The sequence below is a fragment of the Perognathus longimembris genome, chromosome 23 (assembly GCF_023159225.1).
Source record: "Perognathus longimembris pacificus isolate PPM17 chromosome 23, ASM2315922v1, whole genome shotgun sequence".
Classification (NCBI taxonomy): Eukaryota; Metazoa; Chordata; class Mammalia; order Rodentia; family Heteromyidae; genus Perognathus; species Perognathus longimembris.
Window position 1 is genome coordinate 30,160,197 of NC_063183.1, and position 13,952 is coordinate 30,174,148.

The window sequence follows — 13,952 nt, forward strand, 5'->3', positions numbered from 1 at the left end:
TGTGTGTGTGTGTGTGTGTGTGTGTGTGTGTTGTTCCTGGGGCTTGAACTCAGCCTGGGCACTGTCCCTGAAATTCTTTTTCTCAAGGCTAGGCTTGGCCTGGGCTGTCCTTTCCCTAGCTCTGCCCGTGGCTACCTTCATCTCCTTTTCCAAGTTGCAGCAGAAATGCCGCCTCCTCCAGCCTCCCCTCGGCCCCACCCCACCTTCACCTTCCTCCGACTGGCTCCACAATCACTCGGGGCGGGGGGGGGGGGGGCCCATTCACTTCCGTGCTTACTGCTGATTCTCCCCACCGCACTGAATGCAGGGGGAGCAGTTCAATGCACTCTCAGTGCTCAGCAGCCCCTGCCGGCCCATCAGTAACCACTGGGGAAACGAGCGTCCCCCTTTGGGAAGCTACGAACACCTAACTCGGACCTCCTTTCCTGGAGATAAGAGTGTCTCGGACTTTCCAGATGGGGCCGGCTTCTAAATGCAATCCTCAGGTATCAGCCTCCTGAGTAGCTAGGATGACAGGCTTTGAGCTACCAGTGCCCAGATGCTCTTCAGTTTCAACTCATCATTTCCTGTCACCGTTTAGCTTATCGCTCCTAAAACGTTGGCCCAAGTCCCATCTTTTCCCCAAAGGCTCCCCTAACCAGTTCAGTGCTGACGAAATCCTCTTCCTATACCTTACGATAGGATCATCCTGCTCCTCTGTTCATGCTAGTGTGTGTGTGTGTGTGTGTGTGTGTGTGTGTGTGCGCACCTTTACAGTGAATCTGAGGTTCCTAAGAGTGAGGGTCAGAGTTTCCTCCTGCTGGACCTCACACAGAGGAAATGCACAAGAGACCTTCTGCTGACGACTTGTCGACTGAACTCCGGTCTCACCTCCAGGAATCCTTTCCCTCCATTGAGGGGTCCCAAATTCTCAAGCTTTTTCTCCACAGGATGAGCTTAGGCCTCTGGGAACTCTTCTGTGACTTGGCTCTGCTTTCTCAAAGTCCCCCCACCCCAAGGCTCTCCAAAGCCTCCAGAGTACAATGGCAGGCTGATCTCCTACTCCTCTGTGTATATACCCCATTTTGTGATGGCTTTACTTTGAAAGCCACAAAGCTGCTGTAGATTCCTGCTCCTGAGGAGCCAGTTTAGCTTCTAAGATGCTAGGTTACCTTCTTCAGCCTGGATGGGGAGCCCGGGCATCCTCCCCCAGGGTCCTTTACTTGTAACGTCCCTTTCTGCCCAAAGCCCAAGTGGTCATGGGAGGAGGAGAGGGTCTTTGAGACCAGGACAGGACTGCCCAGCACAGGGGGCCGGAACCTTTCTTTCCTGCCAGTGGTTCTGTATCCTAGTGACTGAGAAAGCAGAAAGAGGTCTTGGGTCTCAGGGAGCCAGGCTAGCTACTCGTCTGGGCCTCTCCCCTAGTTCAAAGAAGCTGCTTTCTCATCACCAGGAGCAAGTACATGGGCTCCACCTATTCTTGAGAAGAGGGGGAGGAGGAATATGTGAGCCAAAACTCCCCAGAGATGGAGTGATTTCTTGGGAAATAGCATCCACCGTTCTAGGAAGCACCCTAAGCCAAATGTGGATCACTTGAGACCCATGAGTTGCCCAGGCACTGACAAGATGGATCAGGGCCTCCTCCCCTCTGTGAATGAGGCCAAAACCGCACCTGGACGGGGCAGGTCAAACAATGGGAGGCCGAGGCGGACTCCTCGTTTCAGAACAAAGATGACCCCCGTGTGCAGTTCTGGCTGGGGATGAAGAGGCTAGTTCTTGGGGCTCTGGACTCTTCGAATGCTGGCAATCAAGCCATGGGCTGGTGGGAACCACAGGGGTGGGGAGTGGTGGTGGTGGGGGAGAGGGAGGGTTGGGACTTGATTTAGCTTCTTGGTAAGGCCCTCCGGGTGCCACTCAGCAGTGACAACACAAGGATAGATGTCAGAGTCGGCACAGGAACTGAACAGGCAAATCAGCTGATAACAAACCCACAGACGACAGAGAGCAATAGACGAAGGAGAGGATGGAAAGGAAGGGCAACAAGGGACCCAGGTTAAGAACGAAATGGGATACAGATGGAGTCTTAGAAATCCATCCTGTCAGCAGGCCTCCTGAGGATGATGTGAGCAGCTCATTACCTTTTACAGGTGGGATGGCAATCCCCCTCCCCCCTTCCAAAGAGGGCCAGGACGACACCGCCAGAACCCACTGAAGTTTCTTGAGACAGAGTGACTCCTCCCACGGGTTCCCAGTCTACCCAGGAGCCCCAACCCAGCTCTTCAAGGGCAGGACTGTGTGGGCCAAACGGATCTGGGGGAGTCTGGAGTCTGTGAGGAATGTAGACCAGCCTGCAAGCATTGCTAATGCAAAACCCAGGCTGGGGAAGTGCCCTCCAAAGGTTGCATATGGAGGTGATCCTCCCGGGGAACCCCACAGCACCATTTCCACCTTTCAAGAGGGATATGGAGAAGTGAAGAGGATACCTGAAATAATTAAGAGGCTAGAGAAGCTATTTGTCACTCCTAGCCTCCCTGGGAAGGTCTTGCCCATAGCCCTCACCAGGACATAGAGCAGGATGTAGAGGTGGTGGGTCAGCCAGAAGCCCCGGAAGCTGCGCCGGCGGAAGTGGTGGGAGGCAAAGACGTACATGACAGCCAGGACTAGGAGCAGCACGACACCTGTGAGTCCTGCAAAGTGAACAGGAAACAGGAGGGTTGGAGACAGAGGGGCAGTGCTTTGCCGGGGGCGGGGGGGGGGGTGTTCTGAGGTCTCTAGGGTCAAGGACCCTCTCCATTCCACTTCTCTAAGTGGAACGACAAAGCCCTGTGTCCTTAGCCCATCCCCCCACCACACTGAGACCAGGTGCCTTTCATTTCAGTAGACCCCGCTCCTTCTCCATAGCCCTTGTCACATGGCCATTTTCATCTATGTAATATATATATATATGTCTCTCACTTTCTTGACTCTTAGGCCTACAAGAACAAGCACTGGGCTAGGCTGGCTCATCACAGAATCCTCAGCGCCTGAGGCAAGTCCTGGCACATTATAGGCCTTGTGTAAATGTGTGCTAAAGAAATGATTGAAGAGTGCGAGGAAAAGTGTCCTTGGATCTCTGGGGCATGGATTAGAAATTACAGGCCCCATCCTCACAGAGTCAAGGCTTGCTTCGTGTCCCTGTATCACTACACCTGGCTACTGGCAACACGCCACGTGAGTGCTGGCATCATTAATGGGTGGATCGGGACCACATCGTCTGAGCTCATCACCCGATCCCCCAGCACCAGCCTGGAGTGTGTAGAAAGCCTCTTCCACGACTAGACAGAATCGCAGACCAGGCCAGAGCTATGTGGGAAGATAATGCTGAAGCCCAGGTGGGGGCAGTGGGGGGGGGGGTGAAATCGCAGAGAACAGTCCCTCAGGTGATCAAGGAGGAGAAAGGCAATAATTAGGATGATTAGAGCCTTGCAGTGTGGAAAAGCAAAGGTTAAGAAGGGATCCAACCACAGCCTGTCAAGTCCTGAACGGAGAGGAGAACATAAATACAACCTGATCCGCCAAATCCCAATGTGCGGAGGGGGGGAGGGGGGGAATTAGCAAGCACCCTCTGAAGTTCAAAGCGGAGCTTTTTAGGATTTAAATAAATAAATAAATTACCCACACTGTTTTGCAGAGAGATGTGAGTATAGGGGAGGGGGGGGGGGAAATGTGTTACCCCAAGGAGAGAACAGACTGGAAATATAAATAGATCCCCAAGAAGAGTTTGAATAGATTCGCAGCTAATCGCTCTAAAATGGATGACTCTAGGGAGTGAGGAATAGGTCCCTAAATAGCCCTCGTCAAGCCATCTTAGGAGGTAGGGGGAGGAGGGGGCTTTTACCTGGCTCTTCCCAGCATACAACTGGGGCTTAGCATTCCTGCGTGCTCCCGGCACTCCCCTGGGCGCTACCCACGAGGGGCTGGTTAATCCTTCCCAGGGGAGGAATAGGGGAGGATCTGAGTCTTCTGCTCCCCAGGAGATGTCACCTGGCCCACAGGACCGAAGCGAGCTCACAGTGAGAGCTGAATGAGTGTGGATGTTCTGGGATATCATGAACTGAGCGCCTTGGCGTTCAGAGTTCAGCCTGGAAATTCACCAAGGGAAAAAGCTGGTGCTCACCTGGTACAGTCTGGAAGAACCACCAGTAGTACTTCTGGGGGAACTCGGACCTGTGTGCAACAGACAGCAAAGGATAACCTCAAGAGGAGTTCTTTGAGACATCCAGGAAGACCACCCCCAAGGAGGCACCCCTTGCCAACCACCCAGTCACTCCTGCCGACTTCAGGTTAGGAGCGTAGGCTGGTGGTTGTTTCTCCCAGAGTCTGGAGGATAACACTTTCCTCTGGCCAAAAGGATTTGAATTTTTCCACATGCAAGATATCCTTCCCCCCCCCTTTGTCTGCACACCCCTAGGTACCGCACTCACCCATCATCACGGAAGAGGCCAGGGAAGAGGCAGGAGAGGACGCTGAGCGGACTGATGGAGAACAGGTACACATTGACCACATGGCCCACGCTGTGTAAGACTAAGAAAGGAAGAAGCGTTGGGCCCCTGGGAATTCCTAAGGACGGCTCAAAGGCAGGTGCCCAAGGTAGACGATGTCGACCAGGGGCTGGGAACGTGGCTTAGAGGCAGAGTGCTCGCCTAGCACGAGTGAAGCCCTGGGTTCGATTCCTCAGCACCACATACACAGAAAAATCCGGAAGTGGCGCTGTGGCTCGAGTGGTAGAGAGCCAGCCTTGAGCAAAAAGAAGCTCAAGGACAGTGCCCAGGCCCTGAGTTCAAGGCCCAGGACTGGCAGGAAGAAGAAAGCTAGGGGAGAGGCACTCAGGGCAGCGTGGGCCTCTACGACTTACTCTCCACCAACTCCATCCTTGAGGAGAAAGCTCTCAGGGTGTACTGTACAGTACAGGTGTGGGGTGGGGAGGGGGGGGAGGTGGAAAGCATCCATGAGCCTGGGCCCTGCCTGTGAGGATGATGGCGGTGGAGGCGATGAGGCGGTGGAAGTCGACGGCGGCGTCGAAGGGGATGTAGCGGTTGAGGAAGGTCTCCCGCAGGAAGGTGATGAGGTTGCGGCACATGGTGAGCAGGATGTAGGAGAACATGAAGGAGATGCTGGCTGCGGTGCCCCGAGACAGGATGATGCCCACACGGGTGGTGTCGGTGATGCCCCGGTGGTGTGCCGCAAAGGCGTAGTCTGTGTGTGGGGTAGGAGAGGGGGGTGACAACAGTGCCGAGGTCAGAGAGCCCCGTAGAGAGGAGGGGGCACGGCCCAGGTGTGACAGCACCTCCCTAGCTAAGCCCGAGAGGGCCCTCTCCCCAGAAAGACACCAAGAGACCAACCTACAACACGTTCACCTGGTTGCCAAGCGCCCACCGCAGGCCCTGCCCTTAGGGCTGTCACTCATCCCCGGCCCCGCCCCCCCGGGAGAATCTGTTAGGGTGGGGGCACCGCCCACCCCCCCCACCCCCCAGGATGGATTGCAGTAAGTGATGCCCCCCCTCACAATAGGCCCTCTCCAGGAAGAGCCCCCCGGAGATGGCGTAGAACACGGCCACGCAGCCGATGTGGCGCCGGTAGTTCTCAATGAAACGCTTGAACTGCTGGACGGTCTGGTGGAGCCGGCGGCGTTGGAACTTCTCTCGGTGCGCCTCGGTGAACAGCAAGGGCTGGAAAGAAGTTACCCTGGGCGGCGGGGGGGCGGGGGGGGGCACAGGAACTTTGAGCTCTTTTCTCTATTCCAGGGGGACAACCCGCCCCCCCCCCCATCTTGCTTCTCTGAGGGGAACTACTGAACAAACTGGGGCTTTCGGCCACTCACTCAGAAGCTAGGTTCAGACCCCTCTCTGTTAAAGGCTAATTCTGCACCCCTAAACAGTCCTCATGGGAAGCCCAGAGGACGCCTCCTCCAGGAAGGCTTTCTTGACTGTCAAAGCCTCTTGCTCTTCACCCCTATTCTACCGTTTCCCAGTGGGGCCTTGTAATGATCTGTGTGTTGGACTGCCATCCAGCAGTGGCATGTTGAACGGGTGGATGGGCTGTCCGGGCTCCAAGGGGATAAACGCCGCCGACGTACTTCTTGCCAAATCTCCGTCGAATCTCCTGGGGCGGGTCTGTGTCACCGGGGCACTGCAGTCTCAGTGGTGACATCTCAGTTTTGACATTGCCACGGGCACTTATTCTGGGAGAGGGACTAGGAAGGAAGGCAAGAGATAAGACCTTGGCCACTTCCTGCCCCTCATCTGCCTCCAAGCTCACTTGCTCCAGAAAACATCAGAGCTCTCGGGGAGAAGGCGGTGGGATTCCCAGAGACAGAGACAGAGACCGAGAGATCCTTGGGGGTCTCAGCTGAGGCCTCTTCCTATGTCTGCCCTCTCCCAGGTCATGTGACCCAGGCAGTGAGCACTGAAATCTAGTAGGCTTGCCACAGGGCTAGGTCTGCCTACAGTAAGGGGTGCCCTTTTCTGGTTTGTTGGAAGATACTATATGGAATAATGTAGGGACTCTGATCTCAGCCATTCTGGGGAGAGAAATGGCAATTCCTGGGTGAAGGCTCACCAGATCTTCTCCTGGCTGATGTAGGAAGCTCGGCGGCAGAGGTTCTTGATAACTTCCGGTACCTCCACTCCTGCAATGCAGAGGTTGGTTAGAAAGCAGCTCGATGCCCAGAGACTAGGGAGCCTGGCTCAGTGCATAACACCCTACTTTCCCATGTACCTAAAGAGGGTCCGCCTTCCATGGACATCGAGCCTCATCCCTTGCCTCTCTAGTGGGCACTGGACCCAGAAAAGGAAGCCCTGAAGTGAAACTGACTAGGGAGGCATCCATGAGAATGTGTCCCAATACAAGGACTGGCATGGGGTATTGGAGTAACATTCAGAAACTATGTAACTTGCCTGTTAAAGCCCTTTTCAACACAAAGCAAGCAAAAACAAAAACTCTGTCGAAGGTCCTCCAATTTAAAACCTCCCAAGAGTTAAATGTACAGTCTAGGTGGTAGATAGAGGGGAAAATCATTCAAAAAATCCTTCTATTTTTTTCTCTTTTAAACTGTTTATAATAGAATACTGGGGGTGGGGGATGGGGGAAACTGCACTTCATTGTTCCTGTCTTGGCTAACAGGACAAGATGGAGCTGCAAATCCAGGTTCTTGCGAAGGCCTAGGACTTTCTAGGACAGTTTCCAAGTGCTGAACCAATCTCCACATTAACCCTGGTCTATAGCCAAGGCCACAAGTGAGTACGCTGATCTAAATGGAATCTGAGTGTTTAAACAAAGTACATGGTCTATATGCTTAAATGGTTCAATGAACAGCAAATCTGGCAAAAATTTAAAACAAAATAGAAAAACAAGGGGACAGGTAGAGTGCTGTTTGTATTGTTTATAATCATTTAAAAATCCGTGCAAATAAGGTCTGGAGAAACAACAAAGCACAGCAATGATTCAAAGCAAAACAAGACAACAGGCAAAGCGACCCCTCTGCTTCGTCCTCAGTCCCTATCATAACTGGATGTCCCTGGGCCTCTGTAGCAGGTTCATGGCCTGCTTCCAGGTAACTGCCCTGCCCCTCCCTCAGGCCCAGGCACCCATTACCTAGGAAAGGTGGCAGGCTGCTTCACCAACCCCACCCCTACCCCCAGGGCCAGGAGACGCTCTGCTCAGAAGTTCACCCCCATTTTCTCTAACTCGCTCCTGATTCCCCATGGAATCTGCCCAGCCTCCACTCTTCTCCTAATCCTGGGAGGGACTGGGTTGGGTCTCAACATGTCCCAGTGAGAATCTGAAACTGAGAAGACATCATGACAGCGCTCAGAGAGAGCAGGTCACACACAGACCCCTTCTGTCTGCCACCTGCCACTCTGATTCTAGCGTCTACTAACTCGAGCCAGACTCAGGTAGTGCAGGAAGCAGGGGGAAAGACAATAGAATTGGGCTCTTAGCAAATGTATACTGAACACTTTAGCCGGGGGGGGGGGGTGAGAGAGAGAGAGAGAGAGTCCAGGGAGGGAGAGGAAATAACAAGAGACACCACGCTATCCCTAGACACCTCAGATTGAGGGGAATAGGGCCTGGCCCAGGGAGGGAGGACTGTAACAAGGTGACACTATTTCCTCCCCTCCCTGAGCACTAGGCCCTGGGTAGGATGGGTGCTTGGCCAGGAGCCAAAGAAAGCAGGGCTCTGGCCACCATTTCCCACTCATCCTCATTCTACCCATCGCACCAGCAGGGCTGTCTAATGACTTTCAGGGGCCTGAAGAACCTCCATCTTGGACCCCTTTCCTCAAACAAATAAAACTACAAATTAGAAAATGTATTTTATAATTGTATCAGTAATATATATATATATATATATATATATATATATATATATTAGCCGCTGCTGCTTTTTTTTTTTTAATGCAGCTCTTTCTGTGGGCTCCTAAGAGTTGTGTGGGCACTGTGTCTGACAGAGTGGTCAGCCCTGCCTGCCAGGCGCTCCCACCTTTGACACAGAGCTGTGTGAAGCGGAGCTCGCTGTCGTGGTCCCGAAGCATGAAGTGGAAGTCCTCCCATGTCAGCTCCTCCTTGTCCTGGAAGCCCGACTCTCGGAACATGGACTCCACCACCTCGGCCAGCTGGGCCTTGGACAGGCAGTTGTTGGAGATCTCGATGAAGGATCTGGGGTTGAGGAAGAACAACCGTCAGGCCCAGACACAACAGCCACCGACTCTCCTTGCCGCAGGCCTACAGGGCAGGGCCTCATCTGGCCGAATCCCAAGCCCCTTCCTAAGTTCTAACAGGAGGTGGTTACAGAGTTAAAGAGGAGGCCTCCGTGCCCTTTCCGCTTCTGCTTTTCCTTCCAGGTCTCCTCCCTCCCCTTGCAGTTTCTGCCCTTGCTTCGTCGGGCCATCCAAGAGGACTGACCTCAACATTCTGATGAACTCTTCTTTGGAAATGAGGCCATTCCCATCGAAGTCGTACATGCGGAACATAAGGCGAGACTTCTCCTCAGGGGAGCCTGGGAGAAGAAAGGCCTCGGTGAGGAGGACGAGGGTCCATCTTCGGCACCCTGGGCTGACCTGAGGCAGCCGGTGTGAAGACTCACTGCCATGCACAGCACGGGGTCATTCTGCTTCTTTAATTTGTTTTTTTGTTTTTGGTCCCTATCCTGGGGCTTGAACTCAGAGCCTGGACACTGTCCTTGAGCTTTTTTTTTTTTTTTCCTTCACCACTTGAACCACAGTTCCACTTCTGGTGTCTTTTGGTAGCTAGTTGGAGATAAGAGTCTCATGGCCTTTCCTGCCTGGGCTGGCTTCAAACTGTGATCCTTAGATCTCAGCCTCCTGAGTAGCTAGGGTTACAGGCAGGAACCACCAGGGCCTGGTTCATTCTGCTTCTTTGACTCCCACCTGAGCAGTTCCAGGCGTCTGCCATGTCTGGAGATATAGCCCCATTGCTTCCTGTCTCCAACAGCTCAGTCACACCCCAGTCTCCGTCCCCTTTCCTTGTCCAGGCTCCTCCCTTACCTTTCATGAAAACCACCAGGATGTCCAGGAACTCCCGGAAGGACAAGTAACCATTGCCATCTTTGTCGGCCAAAGAGAACATGGACTCCACAAACATGTCCTGGGGCTTGAGACCCAGGGACTCAGCAAACTCAGCCCTGCTCAGCTCACAGGTCAGGGCTTCTCGAACCTTCTGAGATGAGTCTAGTGGCAGAGTCCCTGCGTCTGCCTGGTTGATGTCCAATACCTGTGCTTGGGCAGCCACAGAAGGAGGGAGAAAAAGAGATAACGTTGCCTTGACTCGAAGGCTATGGAGAAGCCCCGGCTGAGGGGTCTGCCTGCCACTTATAGATAAGCAGCCCTTTGGGCAGACCCCAGAACCATATTTGTGCTATCAAGTCTTGGCCCTTCTGCCTTAGCTGACTGGACCAGGGATACAAACTTGATCTGAGCTGGGCAACCTAGAATTGGAAGAAGTCCTAGATAAGTTTTGTCCTGAGCCCAAGAAAATCCACAAGATAGAGACCACTTTTCTCCTTCAGGTGCTCAGAGATCCAGGAAAACATAAGAACCAGAGAGAAAACAGAGGTAGCCTAACAGGGGAGCAGTCTTGCTTGGTGACAGCTTTCTCATTGGAATCCCTGACATGATTTGGATCCTCAGAGTCACCTGACCCCTTTAAAATGGGTCTCTCCTACTTACATCTAAAAGAAATTGAACTAAGGAAAGGGTTTGAGAGAAAGGCAGTTCTCATCACTGGCCATTTCTGTCTCACCCAGGGGCTGCCCCAGTCAGAGAACAGACAGGCCACAGCCCAAGGTACCTGTCTTTCCTGCCTGTCAACTCAGCTATTCAGTCTAAGCCTGGTTGTGGTTCATAAGGCCACAGCTTTGAACAAGGCGCTTTAATGGAAAGAGCCCGGGGCTGGAAGCAAGACATATGGGTTCATGTCCCAGCTCTGCTACCGGCTTGCTGCACGACCTCAGGCAATTCTCTTCAGTTGTCTGGGTTTCATTTCCTCACCTGCCCTGCTCATTTCACAGGGTTATTGTGACAATCAACAAGAACTGTTGTGTGGGCAACGTTTCGAAAGAGGAAAGCACCCTGACAGCTATCTGGGTTTGACAGCCACTCCCAGGAGACAGCAGCCCACCTCCTGCCTGGCACAAGGTCTCCCCATGAGGTGATTGGAGGTTGCCAGGCTCGACCTGGAATTCTCCCAGCCAAGAGCCCTTCCATTCTTGTGCATTTTCCACATCTGGCACAGATATATACGTTGAATAACAGAGTGACAGTTTCCCACAAAACTCTCTCCCTAGCCAATCTTCCTTCTCTTCCTCCGCTTCCTCTTCCTCCTCTTCTTCTTTCTGTGCCTGCTACTGAGGCTTAAACTCAGGGCCTTGGAGTCTTAGTATTAGGTTGGTTTGGTTTTTTTTTTGGCCAGTCCTGGGCCTTGGACTCAGGGCCTGAGCACTGTCCCTGGCTTCTTCCCGCTCAAGGCTAGCACGCCACCACTTGAGCCACAGCGCCGCTTCTGGCCGTTTTCTGTATATGTGGTGCTGGGGAATCGAACCTAGGGCCTCATGTATCCGAGGCAGGCACTCTTGCCACTAGGCTATATCCCCAGCCCCTTGTCTGACTTTTAACCTACATGTTTTACAGTTCTTATGATGTCTTTACTCTGCCTACCTCAACAAACCTCTTCGTTGGGGGAACCATGCTGTATCTATCTCTCTTCCTCTCAATGCTAGGGACGGGAAGCCAGGACCTTAGACAGGCTAGACAAACACTTTACTGCTGAACTACATTTCCACCTCTTTTTTTTTTTTTTTTGAGATAGGAATTCCATACGCAACTCAAGTTGATCTTGAACTTGAGATTCTCTTACCTCAGCGTCCAGAACGTGAGATGACAGGCCACTTAGCCTCATGGCCAGCCCTATTTATCTTATCTCTCCCCTGTGGTTCTACTCCATAGCCTACATTTATCCTTCTATTGGAAATGTATGTAAGCTTTGAATTTTTCTTCCTATCTTAGTACCCCGCATCTTCCCATTAGCTGTCAAAAGTCTACACGGTGAGTATTAATACTTTAGGGGACCACTGGCAGCTACGTTCTCCCTCAGAAGGGATGAACTGTGGCTCTCAGGCTTGCTAAGCTTGTCCTGCCCGGTTCCTGGATGTGACCTCCCTCTCATATCTGGGATAGGATTCAGATGGGGACAGGGACATCTCTTGCAGACTTTTGTATGGGATCTGAAAGAATCAGAAAGCTGTCAACAGTACCCCCAGAAGGTAGAGCTGAGATGTTTGATCTCTTCTATCTTCCGCGTGTGGCTATATTGATGCAATTCCTTTCTTGCCTTTTCTACCATTACTTTTCTGCTTCATTGGTGGGACAAATGGCCAGTCCTTATTTGTTGGGACCCCCTCCAAATCTGGACCTTTGTTCTAGGGACCCTGTAACATAACATCAGGTGAATTGTCCCAAGTGGTGACAGAGTTGATGATCAGCGGAGAACGCAGACCTCCTGACTTCCTCAAAATTCACCCCACGGTCTCACTTGGGGAAGGATGCCGCCACAGGTTCGTTCACGATGACGGAGCTGATCCCCCATACACACCTGGGAGAAAAGGTGCCGGAAGAAGGTCTCCAGGAGGTGGCTACGCTGCTCCCGCGTCACGGCTACCCGCATCAGCTCTTGCTCCCGCATTTCCCACTCCTGGAAGCTCAGCCCACTCTCTTTCAGAGCCCCCCGAAGGTTTTCCACCAGGGCCTGGCGCTCTTCCTCCAGGTTAAACAGCAGCACCTTCAGAAGTGGCAGATGTAAGAACAACCATTTGTCAAGTCCTCTTAAGAGGAGGCACTTCATATAGATTATACCAGGGGGTGGGGTACTTCATATAGATTATACCAGGGGGTGGGACACTTCATATAGATTATACCAGGGGGTGGGGCACTTCATATAGATTATACCGGGGGGTGGGGTACTTCATATAGATTATACCGGGGGGGGGGGCGGGGAGGACACTGTTGTAGCCTTGTAGGACCTGAGCACTGTCCCTGAGGTTTTTTTTGGCTCAAGGCTAGTGCTTTACTACTTGAGCCACAGCTCCCCTTCTGGCTTTTTTTTGTTGTTGTTGTTCCTTAATTGGGGTCTCACAATTGTGAAGACTCACAAACTTTCCTGTCCCAGATGGCTTCAAACCATGCCCCTCAAATCTCAGTCTCCTGAGTAGCTAGGCTTACAGGCATGAGCCATCAGTGCCTGGCTTCAAAGGCATTTTTACGAAGCTATTCTTCCTCCAGTTCCATACTGAAACTAGGCAGTCAGTCCGTGATCCGCCTCTGATGTAGCTCCCATTCCAAATTCCTAAAAGTCACTAGATCCTGAAATTGAAGGGTAAGGAACAACCGAGCTCCTTCCAAGGACCCCAAGGTAGGACCTATGAGAGCATCCTTAGAACAGGAGGAAGCTGACTGTGGCTGCAGGAATAAACAAGTATCACGTCATCCCGTAACCCCAGAACAGGGCAAACACGTTCAAGTTTATCTCTCTTTGAGGACTAGAAACCTGCCTCCTGGCCCAGTGTTCCTTCGCTTCCACCTAACTGTCTCTCTTAACTCTGGCTATGAACAAGCAGCCAGAGGCCAGCTTGGCCCTCACCAGGTCATACTCCTTCGGGATCTTGAGCAGCAGCGTGCGGCGTGCGTGGTTGCTGGACAGGATGAGGTTGACTTGCTGAGGGGGCCGCAGCTGGACGGTGCGGAGCACTGTGAGCTTGCCATCCACCACACGGATCTGCCCAGGCTGTAGGTGGACAAGCACAGGCCGGCAAGGCTCCTTGCGGCCCTGCCATTCCAAAGCTGGGGGAAGAAAGATGGATTAGGCCAGCCGGGAGAGAGAGGGCCAGCTCAGGATTGGACTCCATGGATTCCTAGGGACTTGGGGCTGTCCCCTCCCCAACAGTACGCCAGAGGTGTCCTCATGGAAAAGAAACAAATGACTACCCTTTCAAGAGTGTTTACTATGTGCTCCACATGAGTTATTTTTCACCATAAACCTATGGTGTTGGAAGCTGTTATTTTTACCAGAAAGAAGAAATCGGCTTGGAGAGATTATAAATTGAAAAAGAAAAAAATCTGCCAAAGGCCCAACAGCCAGCCCACAGTGGTGGAATCAAGATTCCAACCCTAGTCTGATTCCAGACCTTCATAATCACGCCTCTGTTGCCTGCAGTTCCAGGGTGAGATGCCACAAAGCAAACGTCTTCAGGGATTTGTGAGTCATAATAGCCCTGAGAGATGTAGGCAGGGTCTCATGATGTCTCCACAAATCTGTCATGCTCCCTTGATTTGGGAGGAGCTATAGAAACTGGAAGGTTGTATGTCCAACATCTATCACCTGCTCTGGCCTTGTCTACAGCGCTAGAAAAGAGAGGCCTTTTC

At 52.5% G+C, this 13,952-nt stretch overlaps 1 protein-coding gene across 1 annotated transcript in view; it reads right to left on the bottom strand.

Annotated features, from left to right (window-relative positions):
* Positions 1 to 13,952, bottom strand: part of Duox1 (dual oxidase 1) — a 28,863-nt gene that overhangs the window by 3,703 nt on the left and 11,208 nt on the right. The window contains exons 16-27 of the mRNA XM_048332629.1: positions 13,171 to 13,370; positions 12,127 to 12,312; positions 9,525 to 9,750; positions 8,923 to 9,016; positions 8,501 to 8,676; positions 6,577 to 6,646; positions 6,095 to 6,211; positions 5,525 to 5,703; positions 4,984 to 5,214; positions 4,443 to 4,542; positions 4,136 to 4,185; positions 2,539 to 2,666 (exon numbers count right to left, since the gene is read on the bottom strand). Coding sequence (XP_048188586.1) covers positions 2,539 to 2,666; positions 4,136 to 4,185; positions 4,443 to 4,542; positions 4,984 to 5,214; positions 5,525 to 5,703; positions 6,095 to 6,211; positions 6,577 to 6,646; positions 8,501 to 8,676; positions 8,923 to 9,016; positions 9,525 to 9,750; positions 12,127 to 12,312; positions 13,171 to 13,370 — 1,757 coding nt within the window. The remainder of the gene's footprint in view (positions 1 to 2,538; positions 2,667 to 4,135; positions 4,186 to 4,442; positions 4,543 to 4,983; positions 5,215 to 5,524; positions 5,704 to 6,094; positions 6,212 to 6,576; positions 6,647 to 8,500; positions 8,677 to 8,922; positions 9,017 to 9,524; positions 9,751 to 12,126; positions 12,313 to 13,170; positions 13,371 to 13,952) is intronic.